Source organism: Corythoichthys intestinalis, chromosome 22 (genome assembly GCF_030265065.1).
Source record: "Corythoichthys intestinalis isolate RoL2023-P3 chromosome 22, ASM3026506v1, whole genome shotgun sequence".
NCBI classification, from domain to species: domain Eukaryota; kingdom Metazoa; phylum Chordata; class Actinopteri; order Syngnathiformes; family Syngnathidae; genus Corythoichthys; species Corythoichthys intestinalis.
Window position 1 is genome coordinate 5,665,925 of NC_080416.1, and position 26,524 is coordinate 5,692,448.

The 26,524-nt window shown below is 41.9% G+C and overlaps 2 protein-coding genes across 3 annotated transcripts in view; both read right to left on the minus strand.

Annotated features, from left to right (window-relative positions):
- The window catches only part of LOC130910253 (voltage-dependent calcium channel gamma-7 subunit-like), a 28,668-nt gene extending 13,818 nt beyond the window's left edge, over positions 1–14,850 (minus strand). Inside the window, exons 1-4 of one of the 2 annotated variants that reach the window (XM_057827373.1) lie at positions 6,960–14,850; positions 3,802–3,997; positions 2,648–2,734; positions 2,432–2,572 (exon numbers count right to left, since the gene is read on the minus strand). In XM_057827373.1, coding sequence (XP_057683356.1) covers positions 2,432–2,572; positions 2,648–2,734; positions 3,802–3,997 — 424 coding nt within the window. In that variant the 5' untranslated portion in view covers positions 6,960–14,850. The remainder of the gene's footprint in view (positions 1–2,431; positions 2,573–2,647; positions 2,735–3,801; positions 3,998–6,959) is intronic. The other variant, XM_057827372.1, reaches the window with a different exon arrangement.
- Positions 14,851–16,957: 2,107 nt separating this feature from the next.
- grin2da (glutamate receptor, ionotropic, N-methyl D-aspartate 2D, a) overlaps positions 16,958–26,524 on the minus strand; it is a 143,039-nt gene continuing 133,472 nt past the window's right edge. Inside the window, exon 19 of the mRNA XM_057828206.1 lies at positions 16,958–26,263. Coding sequence (XP_057684189.1) covers positions 23,228–26,263 — 3,036 coding nt within the window. The 3' untranslated portion in view covers positions 16,958–23,227. The remainder of the gene's footprint in view (positions 26,264–26,524) is intronic.

Sequence of the window (26,524 nt, forward strand, 5' to 3'; positions counted from 1 at the left end):
GTGAGAACAAAACATCGCCACACACCGCCGTGGCATCTTACCGAGAAACAATGCAACAAACAATACTGTTCTATGGCGGACTTCCCTCGCACTTCCCGGTGTGACGTAATTTCCGAAGATTTCCGAAGATTGCCGAAGAAAAGCATTTTCGTTGTCAAGGGCGTTGCTATGGGTTAAACAAAGAATCTGGAAGGGTTGCGTAAAAAAAAATAATGAAAATATGCTTATAATTGTTTAGCCATTGATATTATTCAAAAACATGGTTGGCCAACCTTACTTCAAAGTTCCCCTTTAAAACCTTAAAAGTGATATGACATATGACAACATGTGACTTTAAAATGATAGCAGAGCATATTTTTGACAGATATCCATCCAAAGAAGTGACAGAATAGTCTTAATAATGAAAGTAGATCCTAATAAGTTTTCCTTTCTCAGCTTAAATATTAGCAGTGATTATATTTTTTAAATTTATCAATCATCATTAATATATATTATATTTATTTTATATACACCTTCATTAATTGTTGCAGTGTTAATAAAAGCTGGAAAAACTGGAATACACTCTTGTTAAACACGCTAAAGTAGTGCTGCAATGATTAATCGATTAACTCGAGTCATTCGATTAGAAAAAAAAAAAATCGAATTAAGCAAATATTCAAAGCAGCAAAATTTAATTAACGTGGCGTTGTAATGGTTTGTTTGAAAGTCTTAGGCATTTGGGTTTATTGATTTGAGTGGATACACTGCCCTCTAGTGGCAACAGTGAATATAAAAAAAAAAATTCTTATGGCTGAGTCCAGCTGCTCCCTGTTAAGACTAACATTTTTTTTTGAGCTAATGTTTTCTTTATAATGGAGTTGTAATTTAGTTTATAGGTATATTTAGCCGTTTTTTGTGGGAATATGTGTTTGAAACATTTGTTAAGAGCGTTGTAAAAAAATGCTAGCATTTTTATAGCATTTAAGCTAGCGGACTTTTGCTATGTAAGTTAGCCAATTATTCTTTTGTTGTACTAGATCCTCATTTATTTTTTTCAGTGTCCCAAAAACGTATCTATACGTCTTTTACGCCCCCCCCCCCCCCCCCCCCCCCAAAGACATCTTTGAGTCGTGATTCAATTTAGTTCCAAAGCACAAAGCTGAAAATCCATTTTAAAGCAATAAAACTGGCCACTGGAGGGCAGTAGCGCATTTGGTAAGACCTGCAACCCGATTCAACAGCAACGAAAGGCCAAGCCGCACGGCCGGGCACCGGTGGAAGACGACCGAATGGATGCCTGGCGGCGGACGACCGAGCAGAACAACCGGTAGGACGCCAGGCGCTGTACAACCAAGCAGAACGACCGGGACCACGAGCGCAGCGGACCATGCCTTTGAGTCCGTGCTGCTCGTGAGCAGAGCCCGCAGATACGTGTGCTAATGCCGCAGTGTCTGTCATTTCACATCCAGTTCTATATACATGTGATATTTACCGTAGCATCATGTGGGTGTAGTTTGTAGGCTATCTGCTACAGTCAGGTATTATTGGAGCCACATAGCATCGCGTTTGCAACAGCGTCACAATTCCCTTCCCTACTCGCCACTGCTGCTCTGCTCTCTCATCTCCGTGAGTCCGTGACTCTCGGACTTTTTTCAGTAACGGTAACGGCGTAGCCAAGACGAGAAAAGTAATTAATTACATTACTCACTACTGAAAAAAATAACGCCGTTAGTTACACAGTTATACTCTAACACTGTTATTAACAACACTGCCAATATTTAGAAAAAAGAATTCAAAATCTTACATGTACAGTACTAGTATATTTTGATCAGGTTACAGTTCTCATTTTTGTGGGACTGTAAATCCACAAATCTGAATATGATCTGGCCAAGGTTCGTAAATATTAGTAGTAGACCTCTCTGACTACTACCATACTCAAAACTATGCATTTTTGCTATAGCATTATTTTGGAAAATGAGTTAAATGTCCGACATGTGAGCTTTGATCTGCTTACAGTTCTCATTTTTTTGGTACTGTAAATCCACAATTCTGAATAAATTCTGGCCAAGGTTGTTAAATATAAGTAGTGGACCTCTCTGTCTCCTAAAAAAACTCAAAACTACAGTACTGGCCAAAGGTTTGGGTACACCTCATTCAATGCAACACAATTGAAGGTCCCAACCCCATTGATACAGCAATAAATTCCACTAATGAACCGTGAAAAAGCCTACCTGTGAAGTCAAAAAGCATTTGAGGTGACTCCCTCTTGAAGCTCATCAAGAGAATGGCAAGAGTGTGCCTTTAATGGCGCGAAAAATTTGGACTTAATGGATTGCACGGCTCGTGCTATCAATGGCACTAAAAGAGTTAAACAAGTGCCTTATGAAGAGTGAACGTTAACACCATTTGAACATCTACTTTTAGACAAAAAAGTAGGCCAACTCCCGTTTACCTGACAGGATGAAGAATATCCCAGAGACGAAGGCCAGGATAGTCCGCTGAGGTTTGACGTGCCCGACGCTGCTGACCACCACGGCGATGAAGACGAAAAGCAACGACACCACCGGGAAGGGCGTCGCCGTGCGAACCATCTCTGAAAGCAAATGGCAAAAATTAGAGCAAACGTCCCGAACGACAGCCATTGTTAATCGTCGTCAGGGTGACTCACTGAGGATGTTTGCTGTGTTCTCCGTGGTGATCTCTACTTCGGAATCGCTGAAGTAATCGGACGCCACGCAGCGACCATTCTCGGGGCCTGAGCACCAAATACACATCACAAAAGGAGCACACACTTGGACTGCCACGATTAATCTACTATTATTTATCAAAATTAATCGACGTTCAAAATATTGCGTTTTTTTTTGAGCAAGGAAGATTTTTTTTCTTTTTTTTTTTTTTTTTAATTTATTTTTGTTTTCATTTTTTATCTAGAAAAATAAAGATACTATTGTATTTCCTTATTACTTATTTTTATTATTCATACATACTGTATTTTCAATGTATAAAATACATATAGACAACATTCAAACATACATTATTTTATATTCATATACAAAACAATTACAAAATAAAGAAAAAATACAAATAATTTTAATTATTTTATATTATTAAAATTATTTGTATATTTATTTATTTTGTAATTTTTTTGTTTTTTAATTTTAATTATTTTGTTCTTTAATTTTTAAACATTTTTTAATTATTTATTTATTTGACAAATATGACATTTTTTAAGCTTTTTAACGGTAAAAATTTGTTTTTTTTAAACACATTTTTTTTTTTTTAATTATTTCCAATTTTTTTATTTAGCATTTTTTGTTTAATCTTTAAATCATGTTTAATCATTTTTTAATTAATTATCTTTGTAACTATCAACTATTTGACAGTTAAGACACTGTTTTTTGAGCCTTTTAACAGTAAAAATGGGATTTTCACATTTTTTTCAATAAAATCATAAAAATTCTGATTACTTATTTATTATTCATACAAATTTCTATTTAAAAAGGAAAGAAGAAATTACACTTTTTTTTTTAGTTTGTAATTCTATTAAAAAAAAAAAAGTTTCAGTAATAGGCAATAAATACCATAATTTATACATGGACCAATTAATCAACGTATTTAAAAAAACAATAAGTGATACGTCAACTATCAAAATAATTGTTTGTAGCGATCCTAACTTATTAACACACGACAAAAAACACATACAAACTCTTCACTCTTTGAATGCCATTGACGCCGATAAACATCCAATGTATTTCAAATAGATCAGACGTCTATCACCGTCAACGGCACTAAACCATCATTCATTCCCAATTTACTTGTTACCTGCCACAAAGCACACGCGCCACAATCCCGAGTGCAGCGCCATCTTGACCTGGGTGCTCTGGTTGTGCTGCAAGACCACGCCCTCCTCCATCAGCAACCAATAATCGCTGGACACGGCCGCGCCCACCAGCAGGAGACCGCATCCCCCGAACGAGGACGACAGCAATGTTAGCGCACGTGTACTGAACCAACTCATCTGAGGAAAAATGAAACAGGAAATAATCAGAACCAGGAAGCGACCTAACGAGGACACGCTAACACTAACAAGGACGCTAACAAAAACAAGAACACTTGCAAGGAGGTTCAGAGGTAATGCTACCTCTGAGGATCCAAAGTAGGGCACTAACAAGTACATAAAGGGCAAGGATACAAAACAAAGACCAAGGACTGAAGAAGCAGGCCAGTGCACGTCACACAAAAATGACATCAGCGCAGGTCACTTTTCAGCCCACCAATGGTGTCAAACATAAAAAGTCTGGAGGTCAGCACGGAAACTTGGCGTGGAAGACCCGCAGATGGCGTTTTCAGGTTAGCTCACCATCAGCGGGGGACCGGGATGAAACGGGGGTTCTGTTTAGACGCAATATGGACCAGACCCGCGCCAACTGGCACCAGTGAGCGTCCATATTTAAACAACTAAATGTGTGTGCGCTGCAAGAAGTAGAATAAACGAGGCCTTAGGCTAAGAAACAGGCTAGAGCGGAAGCTAACGTAGCACAGTTATGTAATTGGACACGTTAGCTCCTCACACGTTACTTCGATGACATCATGCTAATACAAAAGGATTACTGTAAATTCTTTTTGTATTTTGTGTGCACGTTGTGTTTGCAAGCGTACGTACATTTGTGTTTTTGTGTACCAATTAGGGATGCAACGATACAATTAAGTCACGGTTCGGTACGATTTTCGATACGAGGGACACGATTTTCGATTCAATTCGATACATTTAATGCTCTGAAACTATAAATACAAGTTTTGTTTTTCTTATGTTTTTTTATTTTGCTAACAAGCAAAAATAACAATGCCATCATATAAACATGCATTATAGTGCATAATATTTATGTGCTTACTTCTTACGGATCCGAAGAAATTTTTATAAAAGTGCTGAGAACAATCTTCACTGTTTGTAAAGTGAGGCCAGGAGGGACTCTGAGTCGAGCCGCTACTCTGTGTGGAGACGAGCCAGCTGAGGTGGTTTGGGCATCTGGTCCGGATTCCTCCTGGAGACCTCCCCGGAGAGGTCTTCCGGGCATGTCCCACAGGCGGGAGGCCCCGGGGACGACCCAGGACACGCTGGAGAGACTATGTCTCTCGGCTGGGCTGGGAACGCTTTGGGATCCCGTCAGAGGAGCTGGTTGAAGTTGCTGGGGAAAGGGAAGTCTGTGCTTTCCTGTTAAAGCTGCTGCCCCCGCGACCCAACCCCGGAGCAAGCGGAAGATGGTGGATGGATAGATGGATGCAAATTTAAAGTTACAAATACCGCTTTTAATGTTTTGTACATTAGTTCCAAAATTGTTCAAAAATCCTCTCAGGCTAAACCAAACAACTATTTTAGCATCAAGTTAACAGTTAAAAACAGTAAATAAAATAGTCAATTCCCCATTCTATATCAGCAGCTTTAAACTACATTCAATTAATGCTGTGAATCGACCGTTAAAGTTGTTAAAATTACTCCCGTTATTCCATAATTTCCCTTCTGTCTACTTTCGACATGTCAAACTTTTAAAACTGTTTCATCATTTCAAGATTCATTCATTCAAGTCAAGATTTTGCCGATTTAGGGGTATTTTTAGTATACTTCAAGACAAGTCTACTGCTTTAATATGGCGGCTGTTCACTAGCGCCGGCAAGTCTGTGAATTCGTATCTAGTTCTTTGTACATGTTCTAACGCTGCTGTCGTCTGTGATTTCACATCTAGTTCTACATGTATGTGATATCTACCATAGCCGTATGTTGCCATGTGTTTGTAGCAACTAGCAACTGGGCGCTGTTTGTAGCGTCTGACTGCAGCAGTCAGGTATTATTGTTTTTTTTATATAGTGGCACGAGTTGATCATGATACTCTCGGTCCATTCCTCGTTGCGTCCCGATGACCACGCTGTGTTTTATATCCGCTTTACCTGGTATGATTAAAAAATTGGAATTTGGATGTTTGTGAATCGTTGTCGAATCTTCCATGGCCGAATCGCGAATAATCTAAGAATCAGAAATTTTGCACCCCTTTAGTAGTTATGTTTAATGACCAGAATAAGTCATTTGCCTTATAAAGAGTTAAAGGTCTTCAGTAGCGTTGTCGAATATGATCAGGTAGCCGATAATATTGACCGATAAAAGCATTTTCACATGAAATTGAATATTATCGACATCGGTTTTGGCCCAATGTATATATGTATATGGCAGTGCCTTATTAGCTTTGCACTTGAGCCAAAAAAACGATGTTTGAATTATTTTGATTTCAACAACAAATATAGTGGTGCAATATAGGCACTTTTACATAACTTCAGTTAAAGTTTTTCACCGAATGTTTAAATGGAAAAGAAGTTGTTACATTTATCATTATTAAAGCTAACAGTGGGGCATCACAATACAATAGCCATAACATGTTAAGTCCACGACCGCATATATCAGTATCTGATTTTTGGAGTTCGACAATATATGTGAAAAAGTCATTATCGGACAACTCCAGTCTTATGTGTCATCTTTTGAATCGTTGTCCACTGTAGTGATGTCATGTCCCGACATAATTTGAACCCACACTCTGCTATCATCATGACATCAAACTACATATTAGATATGAAGTCGCAATTTTACAAACGCGCAATAATATCAGCAGATATCCCGTGCTGGTGCTGTCCGAGGTGCTGAATGAGCTCCTACACTCTCCAGTGTTGAGATTACAACACACCACAAGATGACAATACACACACAAGTTGAGGAAAAAGTCAACATGTTCAGTATCCGACTAGCACTGCAGTGTGCTGGAACACAATCAGAGGATGCTTTCCCCAAGAAGATGTACAAGCACGCACTCTCTCCCGGGGCAGATTGAGTGCTCTGCTTTACTCAAGAATGAGAGCCAAAACACTGTCACGCACAGTAAGTGTACGAGAAAGACAAGGAGGGTCACACATGCGAGTTGAAGAAAGAAAAAACTCACCTTGCAGCACTAGAAGGTGCGCACGTGTGCGAAGGTGCGAGTACACTGTGGCGGCTCAGGAACCCAACTGCAGTTTTTCCTTGCTCTCTCCCTCCCTCCCTCATTGGTTGGTAGAGCGCTCCCCTCTCCTCCTTGAGCACTGCAGAGAATCTCCATGTGCATTTGCTCTACTTAATATTTTTTTAGGTGTGATGACCGGGATTGGTGGTGAGCTGGGGGAGGGGGGCTCACAAAATTAGCAGATGTGAAATATTAAATCTGGTTAGAAAATGTTCCCTTTAGAATATCTGTCAATTAAAATACAGTGACAGTTCAGTAATAATGGATTGCATTTTATTAATTGGTTGGAACAGGCTTCTTGCAGAGTTTTAAAAGTCAAATTAAATGCTTTTTAAGACCTTATGAATATCATTTAAGACCAAATCATGTCGGAACAATTTAAATAAATTGGTCAAGCTGACTTTAAGTGCTCCCTATTTTTTAGTTGCATGTGAATTTTTTTTTTAGGTTCGTGCGAATTGGGAAGGTTAGGTGCATGTGATTGGTCGGCAGTTAGAGACCACTTAAAGTAAGTTTTACCAATAAATTTAAGCAAAAACTCTGGTGCGCACCAAAAACTATCTGCGAAACATTAGCATTATATAGCATTTAAGCTAGCGGACTGTTGCCATGCAAGTTAGCCAATTGTTCTAAACATTAGCATTTTACAGCATTTAAGCTTAAGACTTTTGCTATGCAGGTTAGCCAATAGTGTACAGCACGAATACTATTTTCAGACCGTGATGTAGCCATCGTAACGCGGAAGTGGGACATTATAGACACGCCCTCGCATACAATCAATGTTTTTCTGCTTGTTTTCCACGGTAATCTTTCAAAAAAGAACATGCCTATCAAACACTGCTGCTATAAAACTTGTTGAAACGACTCTAGACATTACGACATGTGAATGATATTTTATTCATACGTTTCTCGAAACCAAAAACGTGAAGGAAAAGGAAAAAATGTGAAGAATGGATCAATTTGCGGGGATGTCCAAAATACCAGTTCAGCGCCAGCAAGGTGAAGCCATTCACATTTCATATGCAGTAAACATTTTGTTGGGGGCCATGGCCCTTCAGAGGACGAAGAGGTAAGTCATTTTGATAATTTTGCTTATTTTTTAGCGTGGCGTTTTGCCGTGCTGCTTCTGTCTGACAATGAATGACCTAAAAAAAAAAACATTAAAATGGTATCTGACCGCCACTGTTACCTTTTCTGTTGTAAAACAGTTTAGTGAGGGGGAAGTGTAAATGAATTATAGAATTAAGATTTGTTATTAATGAAAACAAGTGTTCATTGGCTGTCACTGAGTAGCATTTGCGATCGCTACACAAAAATAGCAATATAAAATCCCCCCAAGAACGGTCAGAGACGTAAGACAACCAGAAGATCTAAGAAAGACAGGGCATATGGTGGTTAAGCATAGATTTTTGAAACAAGAGAACGTCAGTAGCGCAAGGCAATGCACACAAGAAAATGGTGTCGATAAAGAAGCTAACTCTGGATCAGGTCGGCTCTTTTTCAGCCCTCGACACTCAAGCCATCTCTAAAGCTGAACATTTGTATGTTCTTCCACATCTTTCCCAGTGAATTTTACACCAGAGACATAATTTTTGGACAGAATTGGTAGGTTCAGCTCCGTAAACATCTCGTTCGTACACCATTTCCATTCATTTACTATTAGGGACAATCGGGAGGTTGACCCGCCTTGCCACAATAGCTAACGTCATGAATATTAATGAGCAAAAGTGACTTGATGTTTGCGGTACGCCATTGTTGTAAACATTAGCATTATATAGCATTTAAGCGAGCGGACTTTTGCTATGCGAGTTAGCCATTTGGTCTGCTAGCTTAAATGCTATTTAATGCTAATGTTTACCAGTGTTTCTGGTGTGCACCAGTGCACCAGATAGTTTTTCATGCGCACCAAATTGCTTAAATTTATTTTATTTCTAATGATGTCTCTTCAGGGGCTCCGTAGATGAATAAAAAAAAACATTTTATTTCACTGTAACTGGTGTTTTTCTCCTCTCAAGTGTGACTCGACGGCTTTTGACCCCATTCTCTCGAGCGAAAAAGTATTTTTGCAGACTTTGCACTACAGGTGGGTCATCTGGCTACATCACGATACGATTTGCAATATAAGTCTCACGACATGGCGATACAAAGGTCAGGAAATCAATCAGCAAAACAACAGGAAAAACAAGCTCTTTTCATCCTTCTGCTGTAAATTGAAATTTTATCGCTAGTAGACGCTAGTAGACGTCCAATCCATTTGATGTGGGAGGGTGGCAGCCAATGAACGGCTTAGACGTCTATGGCTGTCAGTGGCAGCCAATGCCAGGCAAGGAGCTAATTGTAATTAATTACATATATAATTATATTCCTTTTCCTGATTAGGCCTTTATGAGTCACTGTTGATTTTGGGTCATTTACAGGTCCTGTTGATTTTGGGTTACTGAAAAGGAAGTGACTCAAAAATCTCCCCAAATTAATAGGCAGAGTCGGAATCAAAAGAAAATCAATCAAGAAAATGCCCTAAAATGAACAGGTATCAAAATGAATTGGATGTCTAGCGATTGGACGTCTAGCGCCGTCAATGGCACTGAAACTAGAGCATGTCTTGTTGGCATTTACAGGTCAGCTCAGGTTAACTCACTGGTTCCAATTGACGGTCAGGTCAGGTCAGGTTAGCAAAATGGTTGCCAGTGACGGAGCTCGACGTCCAAGCCAGTCAAAATTAATTGGATGTCTAGCGATTGGACGTCTGTCGCAGTCAATGAGAACCAGTGAGCTAACACTATTCTACTGGAAAGTTTTGGTGGCAACCTGGCATTAAACGCATCTTCTGGAAATTGAATACCAACTATTTTCTATTCAATTTAAGACAATTTAAGACCTTGATAATCAGGATTTTAAATGTAAGACATTTTAAGACTTTTTAAGGACCCGCGGGAACCCTGTGGAACCCAGTTATGAGCGTCTCAAATTTTATGCCCCACAGTTTATTCTATTGCTAAATTATAGAATGTCCAAATCCAATCAAAAGTCATTTTTCAGTCACATGACCATGCAGCAAATGAATTTACAGCATGATTATCTTTGTCATTACATGTCGCGACATTTTGGTCAATATAAAAGTGGCTATTTTCTGCACATGTCTATGTATACGGCAGGCCTTGAGATACAAGTTAATTTCATTCATTTCAAATTATCTACTCATTGAAATGAATGGAAACATTAATCCTTTCTAGCATACACATTAAATTTTGTAATAGGCACTTTGTCCACAAAGGGCATTATAATACATTCAAGCAATTATTATAAGTTGCCCCTATAAAGTGCATTAATTAAAGTACTGTTTTGCATTGCGTGCTAGCATCAAGCTATCGCAAAATAAAATTGCCAACCTGATGGTTTTTTTAGTGACTATGAGACCCAACTGCTCAAATTCACACTGGGAAATTTTTCTCAAGTGTATTTTGAAAATGATTGTCAGACCAACAACAGGATTTGATTTTTTTTTTTTTACGGCCATCTTCTCAGAAGTCACATGACCGCCAGGAGGAGAAAAAGAAGGTCAGCTGGAGGGAAAGTATCTCCATCGTCAGTGTTGCATTATTCCTTTGGGGTCCACTCGCCCCCGCGTGCTATTTTTAGACACCTGGCAGGGAAATCCGAGAAGAGGCGCCGAGCTATTTATAGATCATACAACCATTGATCCCACACGCGAGCAACGATAATTAGCATCACTGTCGACCACTCCCATATATTTAGTCCTGTTCTGTCAATACAGTGAACACTGCATTTATATACTGTACGTCCATCTTTTTCTTTCAGTGCCATTGATGATGCTAAACATCCAATCCTGTGGTGTCCAATCATCTTTTTTTTTTTTTTTTTGTGGATCACTAATAGATGTCCAATCAATTTTGCAGGATAGTCAAACAACATTTTGTGCTGACATCTTGCCAAAATATATTTAAAAAGCTTCCAGACATTTTAAAAACCATTTAACTCTTTCAGTGCTATTGACGGTAATAGACGTCTAATCATGTGTGGCTCTTAAAAACTAAATTTAAAAAGGTGGTAGCGAATGAACGTTCGTCGACTGATGTATACATCTCTTGGCATTGACAGAAATAGCAGTTTTTTGCATTGACGGACAGGCGTTTTTTGCATTAATGGTGACACCATTTTAGGGATTTTTTGTGAAAACGTATGAAAAACGGAAAAAGGCAGGGGTAAAAAGCACAAAACGTCAAAAACTAAAACTGGGAAACTGACAAGTGCAAAACAGGAAAAAAACATAAATTGAAAAACAAGAAACCCGCCACTAAAGGAAAAAAACACGGGAAAACAGAAAACTGAAAATTATTAAAAAATATTAATTACCGTAATTTTCGGACTATAAACCACTACTTTATTCCCTCATTTTGAATCATGTGGCTTATTTGTTGATTTATTTGTGTTAATAGGTAACACTATATTTGACAGCGGCGTCTTAAGACTGCCATAAGACCGTCATAATTATGACATGACACTATCATGGACATTAATGAATGTTTATGACGGTTGTCATTTAGTGTCATCTGGCATATTATGTCACTAACTCTATTTATGTCCAGCTGGGATCTTTTACATCCATTCAAATGTGAGATAAATTGCCGGATGTCACAAAATTGTATCTGTCATAAGCATTCATTAATGCTCATGTCAGTGTCATGTCATAGTTATGATCGTCTTATGACAGTCTTATGGCACCACTATCTCATATATACGATAACTAGCAATTAATGAAACAACTAGAACAGTAACTGAAGAAATAATTAGCACATCAGATGAATTTTGATTGTAATTCACATCTGTAGCGCTGTAATGCATGCTAGGAGGCATGTTGGACGACAACAGTGTTGACAAAAGGTGGCAGCAGAGGTTGACCGTCTCCTCAAAGGGAGCAGTGATAGCCAAATAAAGCTTCTTGAAACAATGACGCTCAACAGCCAATTGGTTCATAGCGTCATGGGGTTTATTTTGTCTTATGACAGTCTTATGATGTCGCTGTCAAATAAAGTGTTACCCGTTAATATCTTTTGGTGTAAATATCACATGAAATAGTGGGGAAAGCTGCGGCTTATAGTTCAGTGTGGCTTTTCAAGTCAAATTTGGTGGGTGGCGGCTTATAGTCAGGTGCGTCTTAGTCTGAAAATTACGGTAAAACTCTTTAATTCCATTCATCGCGCGGCAAATGAAAATGAAGGCGGTAATTTTTCCGCTGTGATTTATTGTCTCACGTGCGTGCGCGCGTGCGGCAGACGTGCTGTTAAAAGTTCGTCTTCCTTGTTACCAACTACGCAAAATTTGTCTTTGTTCTGGGTCTGGCAAAAAATTGCGCCAGAGCCAATCTGTTCCTATTATATCCTACTGTTCAACGTATACCGGCCGCGTCAATGCTCCGAATTGACTGTGGACCATCTCCGGCGTGGTTTAGGCTATTTTCTATTTTTGCCGGAGACGCATCCGTCAAAATCAAGCCTGGCGTCAACAGCCCCGTTGCTTATTCAGAGCGAACATAGACGAACAACGCTCCATCATGGAGGTGGAAGGTCACAAAGTGATTTATGATGCAGATCATCATCATTATAAGGACAACATTAAAAAGGAAGCCGTACGGTGTCCTATTATGTGTGTTTTTCTGGCAATAATATCAAACACACGACGTGCTGACAACTTTTTTATTAACACACAGTGCTAATAACACTTCCTCAATTTGTCTCTCTCACTGCCGCGTCACATGAACAAAACATCACCATTGCGTGCGCTTCAGGGTGCCTCGGAAAACATCCAATCAGAACATTACACGTGGAATGCCATAGGAGAAGCTCTGAGGGGAAAAGTTTTCATTTGCCTAAATGCTGAAGTTATTAAGTGCAATTTTATTTTTTCTTGAAAAACACCTTTTATTTATCCTGTGTTTCTGTGCGGTATTGTCTTTTACGTAAAAGAGGCATAGTCTATTGTTTTTAGTTGTGATTTCTTAAAAAGTATTTTTGAATTTAAGAGTAAACAATTTTCGCTAGGGCTGCAGCAATCGATTATTTTAGTAGTCGATTAATTGATGAACTAGTTTGTCGAATAATCGAGTAATCGGATAAGTAACATGAAAAATTTTAAAATACCTGAGCCTCAAACGGTATAAATTTTTTTTTAATAAGGATCTATGTACAACAAAAGAAAAATTGGCTAACTTCAATAGCAAAAGTTCGCTAGCTTAAATGCTATAAAACATTATTATTTTTTTACAATGCTCTTAACAAATGGTTCAGACACATATTCCAGCAAAAAAACGGCTAAATATACCCATAAAGTAAATTACGAATACATTAAAAAAACATTAGCACAAACAAAAACTTATCTTATGTTGGTCTTAACATGGAGCAGCTGGATTCAACCACGTGAAATGAGGCAGACTAAAAGGCAGTGTATCCACTCAAATCAATAAAACTGATTGCAAACACTTTCATAATAAATCATGACAACACCACAATAATTAAACGAATACTCGGACCAGCAAAATCTAATTCGAATCTTTCTTTTCTAATCGAATACTCGAGTTAATTGATTAATCGTTGCAGCACTAATTTTCGCGTTTAAATAGGTGTACTTGATCTATTAATATATACTGTATTCTGTGTTATTGTAAATTGGTTTTAAAAAATGGGGGGGGGGGGGGGGCAATAATATCGCATATCGCAATAATTTATATAAATTATCGCACACTAAAATTTGTTATCGCGACAGGCCTATTTATCACTAGGAGACGTCAATTACAGTTGAAGGTTGGCGACCACCCTCTCAATTCAAATGGATTAGACGTCAATCACAGTCAATGGCAGTCACTGAGGGAATAGGAGTTCCTTCGACATTGACAAAATCTTTTAAAAATGGGTTCTGAAATTAATCGTGGCTTGATTGACTCCCGGAAATTAGCCCCTACCAGCATGGCTGTAGATGTCCCATCCAAGAGGGAATTTGTCATCTCATTAGCTGCCAACCCTCCCACTTCAAATTTAACTCCATTAGCCTTCCTGCTATCCTTGAACTATGTACAAGTAGGTATGAGTAGTAAATGAGCTGCACGGGAAAATGAATAGGACACACGACAAGTGTGCCAAAACCAGATGAACAGATGCGTGTGTTCTGATGACCGTGAAATGCGAAGTGGCGTCCTCTCATCTTGCCTCCTTCCTGTGCCTGCCCCCGGCCATGCAGTACATCTACACACATGAAAAATGATTCAACACTTAAAATACTTCGTGTACGTCTTAGGTCACTCTTATTGACACATCACGGTTATTATTAGTGCTAATGTCCCCATGATACAGCGTGACCTATGAATATTAAACTAGTCTTCTAGTCCAGTTGACCCATTTAGGCCAGATGAGAGGCAGCATGTGTGTGTGCACTCAAGCACGCACATGCACGTGTGGACCTGCGGGCCTGATGAAGACCTGACGTGAACTGAGCTTTTTGGGTAAAAATGATATTAAGTGTTCGTGTGTGTTCTGCTATTGACCAAAGAGCAGTCCCTTGCATTTGCTATGCACTCAGTGGCTGCTATTGACAGCGATAGACGTCAAATCCATTTGAAGTGGGAGGGTGGCAGCGAGCAAACCTCTTGGTACCTCACGATACCATATGCGATACAAAGCTCACGATAACGATGATCTGACGATATGGCGATACAACGATTATCGATAAATTGGTCAGGAAATCATTCTAGGATTTTCTACAAACTAATAAACAGACAAACAAGTTTCTGCTGTGAATTGGAATGAGTTCATCACTAGTAGACGTCCAGTCCATTTGAACTGGGAGGGTGGCAGCGAATGAACAAATGTTCATTCGCTGCCATCCCTCCCACTTCACACGGATTGAACATCTATGGCCGTCAGTGGCAGCCAATGCCAGGCAATGAGGTCATTTTGGGCCATTTAAGGTCATTTACCTGTTTTCAGTTACTTCCTGTTGATTTTGGGGTATTTTATGGGTCACTTCCTGTTTCTTTTGAGTTACAGAACAGGACGTGACCTGGGAATCACCCAAATGAATAGGCAGGGACTCAAACTCAACAGGAAACGACCTGTAAATGCCCTAAAATAAACAGCAAATGACCTGTAAATGTCCCGAAAATCGGACTGAATGCCCCGGTTTTGAATGAACGAACGTTCCCAGTCTAAATGGATTGGGCGTCGAGCACCGTCAATGGCAGCCTTAGAGTTAACTGAGAAACTATTATGGTGGAAGATATTGGTAGCAACTTGATGGTTCCTTTTAAAATAAAAAAGACACCTTTTTGAAACGATATCTCGATTCTTGACAGGGGCATATCAATAACGTTTTGGGATACAAAGTATCACGATATGTCACCATTTCGATATTTTGACACACCCCTAGTCCCTAACGTATTAGCTATTATTTATGTCCCAAAAATGCATGGAGAAATTACTCTTTAAGGCTCAACCCTCCCCCACCGGTTGTCAGTGTCAGTGAGTCAGCTGTGCTACACGACGGCTGGAGGAGGTGAAACTCCTGAAGAAAACAATCTCTGGTATGGGAATACTTCAGCTAAAGAAGTTACAGACGGCCACGGATTAGAGGGCCAACCGACATGTAAAACATGTTTGCAGAGGGTGGCTGCTGAGGAGGCAATAGCTTCAATATTTACATTTATACAAAAGGTTAATAAACACTGTTTCCCACCAGCTACGAGAGTTAACACCAGCATGTTTAGTGTGTCTTTCAGTGGTAAAACGTGTTTTTTTCTCTCGCTGGCAACTGTGTTGGGAAAAAGTGTGTATAATGTAAACATGATACGAGTCATACACATGTGCTTTCTATGGAAAATATTTTTGTTTTGATGGTAATGTTGAGCTGTGGCTGTGGGTTTAGGCTCACCTAAAGGACTGCATTTATTTTTATTTGGATATTTGATTTTAAAATTTTAACGTAACACAATACTTACGTTCCAATTTGCTAATGTTTTGAAAAATAAAAATCCTGTTCAACTGAAAAGTTTTTTTTTTTTTTCAAACCCAGATATCTCAAACTGTTACATTTTAGAGCTTTAAGTGCAATACTGTGATATTTTTGCTTAAGGTTATCAGTCAGAATCTCATACCGGCACATGCCTAATTGGACATCTGCTGGTGATAAATTCACAGAAGGATGACAACTCATTGGCTGATAAATGTCTAATCTAAGTGGCACTTCAAATGGATTGGAAGTCTACTAGTGACAAACTCGTTGAAAGACAACAGAAGGATACAAATAGCCAATTGGACGTTTTAGGTCGTCAGTAGCACTGAAGGATTAAAAACAAAACAAAACAAAAAAATCAAAACAAAACAAAACAAAAAAAAAAACGTAAAAAGTTGTTACACATTATGTCCGCCAGGCGGCAGCATTGCTCTTTGTGTCGTTTTTCTCTTTACAGCTAAGTCAAATAGGTGATCGGTATTATTTTATTGGTTATTATTTAAGCCACTTTCTACATATATGTTAAAATAACATGAGTAATTAAACAAAAACCATATTAAAAAGTAATGTCAAGTTTAACATCTTTTTTTAAACCTCATTAATTGCAAGTCATCATCATTTTTATCACCTTAGCGTTGTACTGAAATATTTTAAGTTTTACTCGTCTTATCAACACTTTAGCACCCTTAGTTTTGCCCTGCTAGCATGTGCTAACCAAGTAACTGTTGTTCTTTGTTGACGTCAGCTGAGCACTCACCAACATTAACAAGTTATGCTAACGCGTTACCCTGCTTAATAACTCTTAGCTATTGTAGTTCACCTCTTAGCATGTTTAGCTTGTTCCTGTTAGCATTACACTCACCTGTTTGGTCCACCTTGGCTCACCCCCCCCCCCCCCCCCCCAGCAGTCATCACAATGACGTCAAGTTAATGTTCTCCGTTTTATTTGGCGCCCTCTAGTGGCCTCGACGCTACAGCTCACTTCACTTTTACTCTTAGCTATTAGCTTAGCTTCATTAGTCAAAGGGAAGTCTAGCAGCAAATTTCTTTCTAAACTTTCTGGAAGTTTTCTCCTCCAGGACATGAGCTTTGAAGTGTGACCAATCCCCTAATCCAATCAGCTGTGATTTTATTGATGAATGCAGCTGCATGCACACACACAAATACAACCCGCCAACTCATTTGCAGCTGTGCGCGCACTTGTGCCTCGTCTCTAGGCGTGACTAGAGGCTTATGGAACGTAGCCGAGGCGTCCCCGTCAGTCACGCGCGATTATCCGCAGGCAACCTGAGTTCGCCTCCTGAAGCCCCATCAGGCCAAGTTTGCCAGCTCAGTTGATACTCACACGGGTTAGCGAGTCAGGCCGGACACCCTTGAACAGACCAACACAGTGTTTTTGCTTTTATTTGTTGTTCTTTATTAAAATCATCCATCCTGCCCCATCACATTATCGTCTTCACCCTTACGTGTGTGCGTAATTGTGTGTTTGTGTGCGTGCTGTCGACAACAAGATTGTTTAGCAGAGCTCCGAAGTGGTACTGCCATGGCTCACATCACACAAACTAAAAATTTGGCTTCTCCAAATCACAATTGTTTGGAATGAAAACTGCTTTGGCTGGATTCTTTAGAGCAGGGGGTCAAACTGGCGCCCCGGGGGACCAGATCAGGTCAACATGAATCAGCCTGTGAAAGTAAATCACGTTTTTGCTAAGATAACATTTATGTAGCCCAGAAATCGGAGAATATTTGGCGCTTTTAATGAAAATTAAAACAAAGAATATTTGCTGTTTCTTCCTTGTTTTGTTTTTTAACCCTTTATTGCCAAACATATCACATTTGATACACCTAAAATTTCATGATTTTGAGACTAATTCAGAATTTTGACAATTCTTTTTGAAAAAGAAAAAAAAAGAAAAAGATGGGTGCAAGTCAACACATGCATCTGCAGGTTCCATGAGAAAAACAAACAGGATTTAGCAAGGGTTATAGATATCAGAGCGCTTATTACACATATTCATTTCGACTTTTTTTTACAAATTTGAAAAAAAGGTTTCATTAGGACCTTATTTTTTAAATTTTGGGATTCTCTGATAATTGCTTCATGTTGCAGGTATTTAAGGTTAAATTAAATCCAAAAATGATTTTTTTTTTTTAAATATTAACTCGAAATTGCCAAATATGTCAAATTTTATACACCTCTGGACCTCATTGTAGTAAATAACTATTTAAAAACATTGTTTTCAATCTCACTTTAGTTATGCTTGTTTACCATGAGAAGTGCATCTAATGCTTAATGTATAATTTCTGATACAAATTAGAGAACATATATGCAAATGACATTTTTAAAAATGTAAAAAAAAATAAATTAAAAAAAAAAATCAAATATGTTTAAGGACCACATATAGCTTTTAAATTAAAAAAAATCAGAATTGAATTGATGAAATCAGAATTGGTGAAAAAAAATTACATGAAAAAAAAAAAAAAAAAAAAAGTTTTGTACTTTGTTTTAACTCATTCACTCCCAGCCATTTTTCACAAGACATCTTCTTCTGTACTAGCCATTTCAGATGACTTTGATCTTTTGAGCGCCAGAGAAACTGTTCAGTTGCTACATGAACAAACAAAAAGATTTCCCACTCATCATCAAAAATAAAACTTTCTACATCTTTGGTCGTAAATGAGTTGAAGCAAAATGAAAATGGAAAAAAAAAAAGTTAAGAGGCTTAAAAAAAAAAGGACATTTTTTAGGTCAACAATGTTTCAAAAAGTCTTATCCACTTTTAAACTAGATGATCCTAATCGAATTGCCAATAATTTACCTGCTAATGACAGCGCTAAATGTCGAATCCATTTGACTGGAAGTCATCAAATGGGAAATTAGATGCTTAGCCATTAATGGCAGCCAAATAACAAATACCGTAGTTTTCAAACTATAAGCCACTACTTTTTTCCCTATTTTTGAATCCTGTGGCTTTTAGTACAGTGCGGTTTATTTGTAGATTTATTTGGATTACCGTATTGATCCGAATATAAGACGGCCCTGATTAAAAGACGACCCCCTTTTTCAAGACTCAAATAAAAAAATAAAAAAATAAGAACAGACTTTTTAAACACAAAATTCATTTTTATACAGAAAATAATTACGCTACATCCGAAACAAATGATTTTAACAATTTATTTGAGAGAAAATGCATGGTATTTTGCCTCATTCAAATTTTAATATCTGAACATTTAAATATGTAAACTAAAGTGCAATCACATTCGTAAATGAAAATCGCAATAACTGCATTAACCATCAAAGTGAAGTCTAACGGTAACTGTAGTCTTGAAACAAATCTGAATAAGGAAAAACATTGCAATAAAATAATGCAAACTGGTTAAACATGAGAGTAGCTGAGATCAGATCTGTCATGACAGAACACCGCTTCAATGATATCTGGCGCCATCTAGCGTCGTGAATGGGTATAATGTGTAGCCCACGAATATAAGACGAACCCCACTTTTTCAGTCTTATTTCAATGCAAAAAACACTGTCTTATATTCGGGCCTATACGGTAATAGGTAACACTTTATTTGACAGCAGCGTCTTTAAACTGTTATAAAACCGTCATAATTATGACATGACAGTGTCATGGGCATTAATAAATGCTTGTGACAGATGTCATTAAGGGTCATCTGGCAAATTTGGTCACAAACTCCATACATGTCCAGTTTAGGTCTTTTACATCCATTGAAAAGTGAGATAATTTGGCGGATGACACTAAATGACGTCTGTCATAAGCATTCATTAATATTTAATGACCGTGTCATGCGATAATTATGACGGTCTTATGACACCGCTGCCGAATAAAGTGCTACCGGTTAATATCTTTTGGTATAAATATCCCATAATAAAGCTGTGGCTTTTAGTCCGGTGCGGCTTATCTATGAACAAATGCCATTTCCTTGTCAAATTTGGTGAGTGGCGGCTTATAGTCAGGTGCGCCTTATAGTCCGAAAATTACGGTATTTCTATGGATGGGTTTACAATATTAAAAAATCGTTTTGGTGATAAAAGTCTTTGACCTACATGGAAACCAAATTTTTAGTCTCAACTGACTTAACAAATGTACTCATAACCACAGACCTCCCTTTGAGAACAATGAATACTTCCACATTGGAATTTTCCCACCCAAGCCCTTCACCACCATCCTCGAGAAGCCTGCTTGCTACATGGCGTCAGAAAGACCCCACAATGGGGTCTCGTACACACACAACCACGCAAGCACACACACATGAGAGCGCGTGTAAAGCAGCGTGTCCGCGATGTCACGCGTAGGCCGAAAAGCGAAGAGAAAAAAGGCCCCTCTAGGTAGACAAACGCTTGCCACCACCGCTACAGTGACACGGTCATAAGACACTGGCGCAGCCCCCTAGCCCCGTCCCCTGGCCCCACCCCCCGCCGGGCGGGACCTCGGCGTTGGCGAGCGAGAGCGGTTATGTCAGCAGGGGGGGCTCGGGAGGTCTGGACGAGGACAAAAGACACAGAAGAGTCCAACTTAGAGCAGATAAGACTTAAATATAGATCTTAGATATTTAGAGCAACACATATTACACATGGATTCTTCTTCTTTTTTTTTTTGTGAAAGCCGCACAAGCAGAAGACACCGTGATGAGAAACGAGACCAGCCAACACAAATGATCTAACTCGTACTATCGGGTTCTTTCAGTTACCTCCGCCAAGGAAGTGATGTCTGTCGGCTACGCCAAGACATTTAACTTGTGGGTTGACATTGAGGATGCTCGACGTCCAATACATTTAAAGTGGAAGGCTTGACAGTGCTACATTCCCATTTCAAATGGATTGGACGTCTACTAGTGTTAAACTCATTTAAAAGAGTTCTAATTCAGTTTTTAGAAACCACGTTTGGACGTCAATCACCGTCAATGGCACTGAAAGATTTCATCTCCAAGCTTTGGCGGAGGTCTGCATGTTCCGTCATTCAAGAAACCATAAGCGTAAAACGAGATTGTTTCGCAACTCACTGGCACAAACACGTATGTGACATGTATGTACGGATATAGAAGTAGCTTTAGCTCGTTAGCGAAAAGGCAGATCGACTCTTTGAAATGTTTTTCAAAAAACCTAAAGTCTCTTTCGGTTGGGAGTAAATAATGGCTCAGATGCAGTTTCAGGCAAGCTGAAATTGTGACGCTTAAGACGACCGCGTAGGCGCTCCGCTCGTGTCCGTCGATGCTAAAGGTCGATGGCTAGCGCGGATTCTTCTTATTTGCTTCTGGAGTATAGCTGCTGGTGTCAGCTCGCTGGCGGGTTGAAAACTGCTTGTTTCTAAGGTGAGAAAGGGTTTAGAAAATGCACGACAGGAGGCTCTGCCGCCGCGCTACACATTCCGGCCGCCGCTAGCTAGCATCCAACGTAGGCACTGTCTCTTTTGACATCAGAACGGCACTTGGCTTATCCGAATCGATTATAAACGCAGACTCCTTGCAACCGACCAGCTGTGGCTTGGACTAGCACGTGTAGCACCAGCTAGCAAAAGAGACGCTAATAAGCATGCTTGCGATGATAACGCTTGGACGGGGTTTCATTTCAAAACCTTCTCAATGGTTCGGGTTAAGGGATCAGGGCATTGGCTCTCAACTGTTGGGACCCGCGTTCTGAAAAAATATTTCACGTGACCTAACTAGTGTTGTTCCGATAACAATTTTTGGCAACCGATACCAATTAAAATACACGGCTGTGCAGTCGTCTGAAAAAATATATAAAATAGTTTATATTTTCTTATATTTATAGTCTGAAAGGGAACAACAATCTACCCAACTCTACATGCAGATCTGCAAAATCAGGTGACTTGAAGTCTAGCGCAAAAATATGATCAGGACAACCCTAGCTAGTGACCCACATAAGATGGCTACACTCGACCCACCAGTTGAGAATCACTGGCCGAGAGTTAGGGTCAAAGGTGAGGGTATAAGGGTAGGGATGACACATTTAAGGTTGGAGATTGGGCTGAGGGCTGCAGTTAGGGTTGTGATTATGATATAGCATTTGCAATAGGCTTTAGATGAGGGTTCAGGTGTAGGTTTTAGGTTCGATGGTTTGGTTCAGCTTTAGGAGTAAGCTTAGATGCAATAGGTATGGTTAAGGGTTTAGTTTTTTGTTAAGGACATTTTGGGGGAGTGGTCTCTCGAAATAAACGTACCTCATTCAGGTTACACGCAAGTCCATACCGCATCACCATCATTGAACATATTCAGCGTCCACTTTACATTCAGTCAACGTGAGGAGGGGCGAGGGAGGGCCTTTCTTGCGGTAGGTAGTCGGCGGAATGTTCCACGGGTCGTATGGCACAGTGCTTACATCGTATTAGACTCGATACATTTCTCGATATATAGATTTATATAGATCAACATCTATAACGACGACGACGACAACAACACAGGAGTAACGCAAAGGCGTGGAAAAACCCAACGATGTATTGCTCTGGAAACAAAAACCAAAAAAGGACATTTGTCCTAGCGCATGAGCGTTTGTGTGCCCTTTAGTGTGCGTGTGACGGGGTAGCGGGCAGCTAACGGGGTACAAATAGATGTGGAGTTTGGCACTCAGCTTTTCATTAAGCCGGCAGAATGTCAGTCACAGTTGACTTACCCTGTTGTCAAGAATACAAAGACGGAAAAGCACAGACACACGAGAAGCGCATCGAGTAGAAGAGGAAAGCTAGAGAAGGTTCCGGAGGGACGAGAACACAAAAAAATGCCACGTTAGCTTCCTGTCACGCCAAACCCTTTTGATCGTACGTGAGGAAGGTGCCCGTGCTGGGCGTCACAGTTCTGCGGGGATGTAAACAGTTCTTTTGGGAAAAGCCATTTGCTGAAGGGGAAAAGAAGAGGGTTGGAGTGCTAAAGGCTTGCAGGAGCAGCAGGCGTACGACAAAGTTCCTGAGCCCTCAGAACGCATGATGAATACAAATTGCTCCTCTGCTCCTACACCAGAAGCCCTTTACTGTCTGTAGCAAAGGAGCGTCCTTCAGCCTAGAAGATTGATTGCCCCGCATCCGATGCTAAATGTTTCCGTGGGAAGAAACAAGCGGGCATTTCTCCGAACGGCTCGTGTCGAGTTTGTTTGGCTGCGCGGTCGCTTTGTGCAGAGCCTCGGGGGGGGGGAAAGGACTCAACGGCCTCCGACGTCAGACCTCACTCTCCACGCTGGAGAAATGGGCCGAGCCCCTTCGAGAACAGAGGTTCTTGGATTTAAGAGGCCCGTGAGGAGACTGAGGGTACCTCTGGGGTGGAGGTACCGAGCGCAGCCTCTGGTACTGTAATTTGGCACTTGCCACGGAGGAAGGCTGAGGGGCACCAGGGGTGGACGACACCACCGAGGGAGAGGACACCGAAGAGGATGAGGTCAGCGGGGGAGCGTGGACGGGGTGAGCCGAGGATGGGGGAGCTGGAAGGGCGGGAAGTGGGGCAGGCAAATTGGGAACGAGGGCGGAAGGCGGGGAAGGAAGTCTCCCTCTGTCCGATCTCTGAGTTCGCTGCTGGACACTAAGATTGGACTGACTTCCGGATTTGGAGGGATTCTGCGAGCGATCCGGCTTGGAGGAAGAGGAGGAGTCGTGTTTGGGCTTCGAGGTGCTGGCTAAACTCTGGCAGTGGCGGAAAAGCTCTTCTTGGCTGCGTGAGGTGACGCCGGCCCACTTGGAAGAATGCGGGTGGTGTCGGGGGGACTGGCAGGAAGAACAAGCTGTGCGCCCTCTCGCTTTGTCCTTTGATCTGCGCTTCTTCTTCTCATCCTGGATGTGAAGTTTGTCCACGGACCAATAGCGACGAGGCGGGGGTGGCGTGAGTGGAGAGGGCGGCCAGTGGGACCCCGACCCCCAACCCCAGCCGCTTTCTCCGGTCCCCCACCTGTCCCCTCGTTCTAAGAACAAATCATCTCTGCTGTTGATGCTACCTGCTTTGTCCCTGGAGGGGTAGGTACTAAAAAACCAGCCGCCTCCACCGATCCCGCCCACAGATCTGCCGTCATGATCTTCCCAGTACCTCTCAAACTTGCCAAACTCTCCCGAGGAGCCCTCGTCGTCCGAATATATCCCGACGACCTTATCCCGGTCTCTGTCCTCGTCGGAGATTGTCCTGCTCTGCCTCTTAGCGCGCTCGCCTTTCCTTTGCTCTCGCTCAGACTCTTCATCTTCCTCCAGGTCCGACTCCCATTCATGGAAAGATATTCCTTCCTTGGAGGGCATCTCGCCTCTCCCGGTTCGGCCCAGCAGCGGTTTCCTCTCTCCTTCTATTCCCACGGTACCCCTGTCCGAGCTTTTGCTCTTCCTCCTCTTGGAAGAGACGGGCAAGAGGGGCAGGAAGGCTGACGGGATGGTGTCGGAGGACAGGTTGCCTGCCCAGAACTTGACAGATGTGGACGGCTTATTGCTGGAGGACTGATAGTGTTTGCTGTTCCTACGTCTATCTTGTCTTTCTTTCCCTCGAATGTCCTCGCCATCCTCTTTTTCTTCACGATCTTTCCTGTTGTCTTCAGGTGGAATGTTCCATCCGTAACTCCTTATAGAGCTCTCGCTCTTCTTTCGGAAAGATTCCCTCCTCAGGTGAAGGTAGGATGGGTAATCCGGTGTTCCTGGTTTTCCCTCCTCTCGCTTCTCAGAATCTCGCCCCTCCTGCTCAGACTTCTTTCTTTCCTTTCTCTTTAACTTTTCATCCTTCTTTTTCTTTTTTGCTTTACGCCGCTTTCGTTCTCTCTCCCGCTCTCGTTCCTCCCTCTTCTTCTTTTTTCTCCCCTTCTTCCTCCTCTTATTCTCACGTTCCCTCTCTTTACGATGCCTTTTGTCATCTCTTAAATCTCCGAGGCTGGTTTTCCCTGACTTCCCCCTTTCCCTGTCGCCCCACGATGCCCACCACTCCTGCAACTGCGCCAGCTGGCTGCTCCTCCTTTCTCGCCCGTCGTCCCTCTGTGGACGCGGCTTTCGCGGCGGGACTGGCGGAGGCGGTGGACTGCAGGGCAGCGAGCGTGACGACATGCGACGGGAGCGCACCTTCCGGCGCGAGCCTAGGAGGAGACTGGACTCTTCCGTGAGCAGATCGGAGTCGTAGTCGTCTTCCGCTGTAAATTCCCGGTCTCCTGCGCGATACCGGAAACTTAAGGAGGAGTTGTAAGAGCTGTCGCTGGAGCAGGAGGAAGGAGAATTGGAGCGGGAGACTGAGACGGAGGACGAAGATGAGGACGAGGAAGATGTGGAGGAAGAGGATGATGAGGAGGCACTGGAGCAGGTGGAGTAGAAGCGGCATGGAGAAGAGGGCGTGGTTGGGGTATGCGTCGGGGAAGAAAGGGGGACTGGCATAGGGGGCAGTGGTGGTGGACGGCGCCCTCTCCTTCCCATGAGATCACTTGCTCCGTACCGGCCACCTCCTCTTCGCCCCAGGGGGAGGATGTTCTCATACAGAGGTACCCCTGAGCTCTTCCTCCTCGCCTGAGCAAGACTTCCACGCCGCCAGAAAGGAGGCCTTCGTGGTGAGGACGGCATCGGAGGTGGCGGTTTACCTATTAAGAGTCCGGGGCCTTTAGGAAGCGGCCTCAACATTCCGGTGGCCTTGGGGCCTCTGGAATTACTTTTGGGAGTCTGTTGGCTCCCTCCGATCTGTTGATCCGAGTTAGCTCCAAGCCCCTCCGGATCTATAGGTCCATAGTACCGTTTGTACTCGTCCAAACTGTTGTCGCCCACTCCTTTCAGTTTCCAGTGCTGCCCCAAGTTCTGCTGGTACTGTTGCTGGGCCTGGAGTTCCGTGATGCCCCCCGCGATTCCCCCTATCCCCAGACTGGCACCGCTTCCGCCACTCAAGACCTTCTCTGGCTTGGGCCTGTTCCAGCGATCCACCACGGCCAATCTGCGGTCGTGGCGAGGCAGGAAAGTGGAGCAAGGCATGGGGCCTTCGAAGATGGGGCTGTTGGAGCGTCCCGGCGCCACGGCGGAATGACCTGCAGGTGGCGGCGACCCCGGCAGCATGGCGCTATACGTCTGACCCTGCGGCTGCTTGGGGACGTGCTTGGCTGGCGGCTGCTGTTGCACCATGGCGATGGCGGTGGTGTTGTTGACTGTGGCGGTCACCAAGTGCTGCTGGGCCACAGTGGGCACCGTGTGGTACTGCGGCAGGGAACTCTTACCGCTTCCTGGCGCCGTCTCGTCCTCGAACTGACAGCAGCTGTACATGCCCTAGCGGAGACACAAGCGATACAGTCAGATACATGGACGGAAACGCTATCTCTCGTGAAAGTCATCGATATGACGCATTGATACGCTCCTCATAATAAAGCCAAAGTATTGTCGGCGGTTTGAATCTGTGCTGCGATCTGCCAGAGGCGCTAATAACGTCCTTCCCGACAGCGACGGTGGCGCTATCGTCGTCCCCCGAGCCCACCGCTCACTGCTCTGTGAAATTGAAACTGGTGCGACTCCCTGATTGGCTTCCAGCGA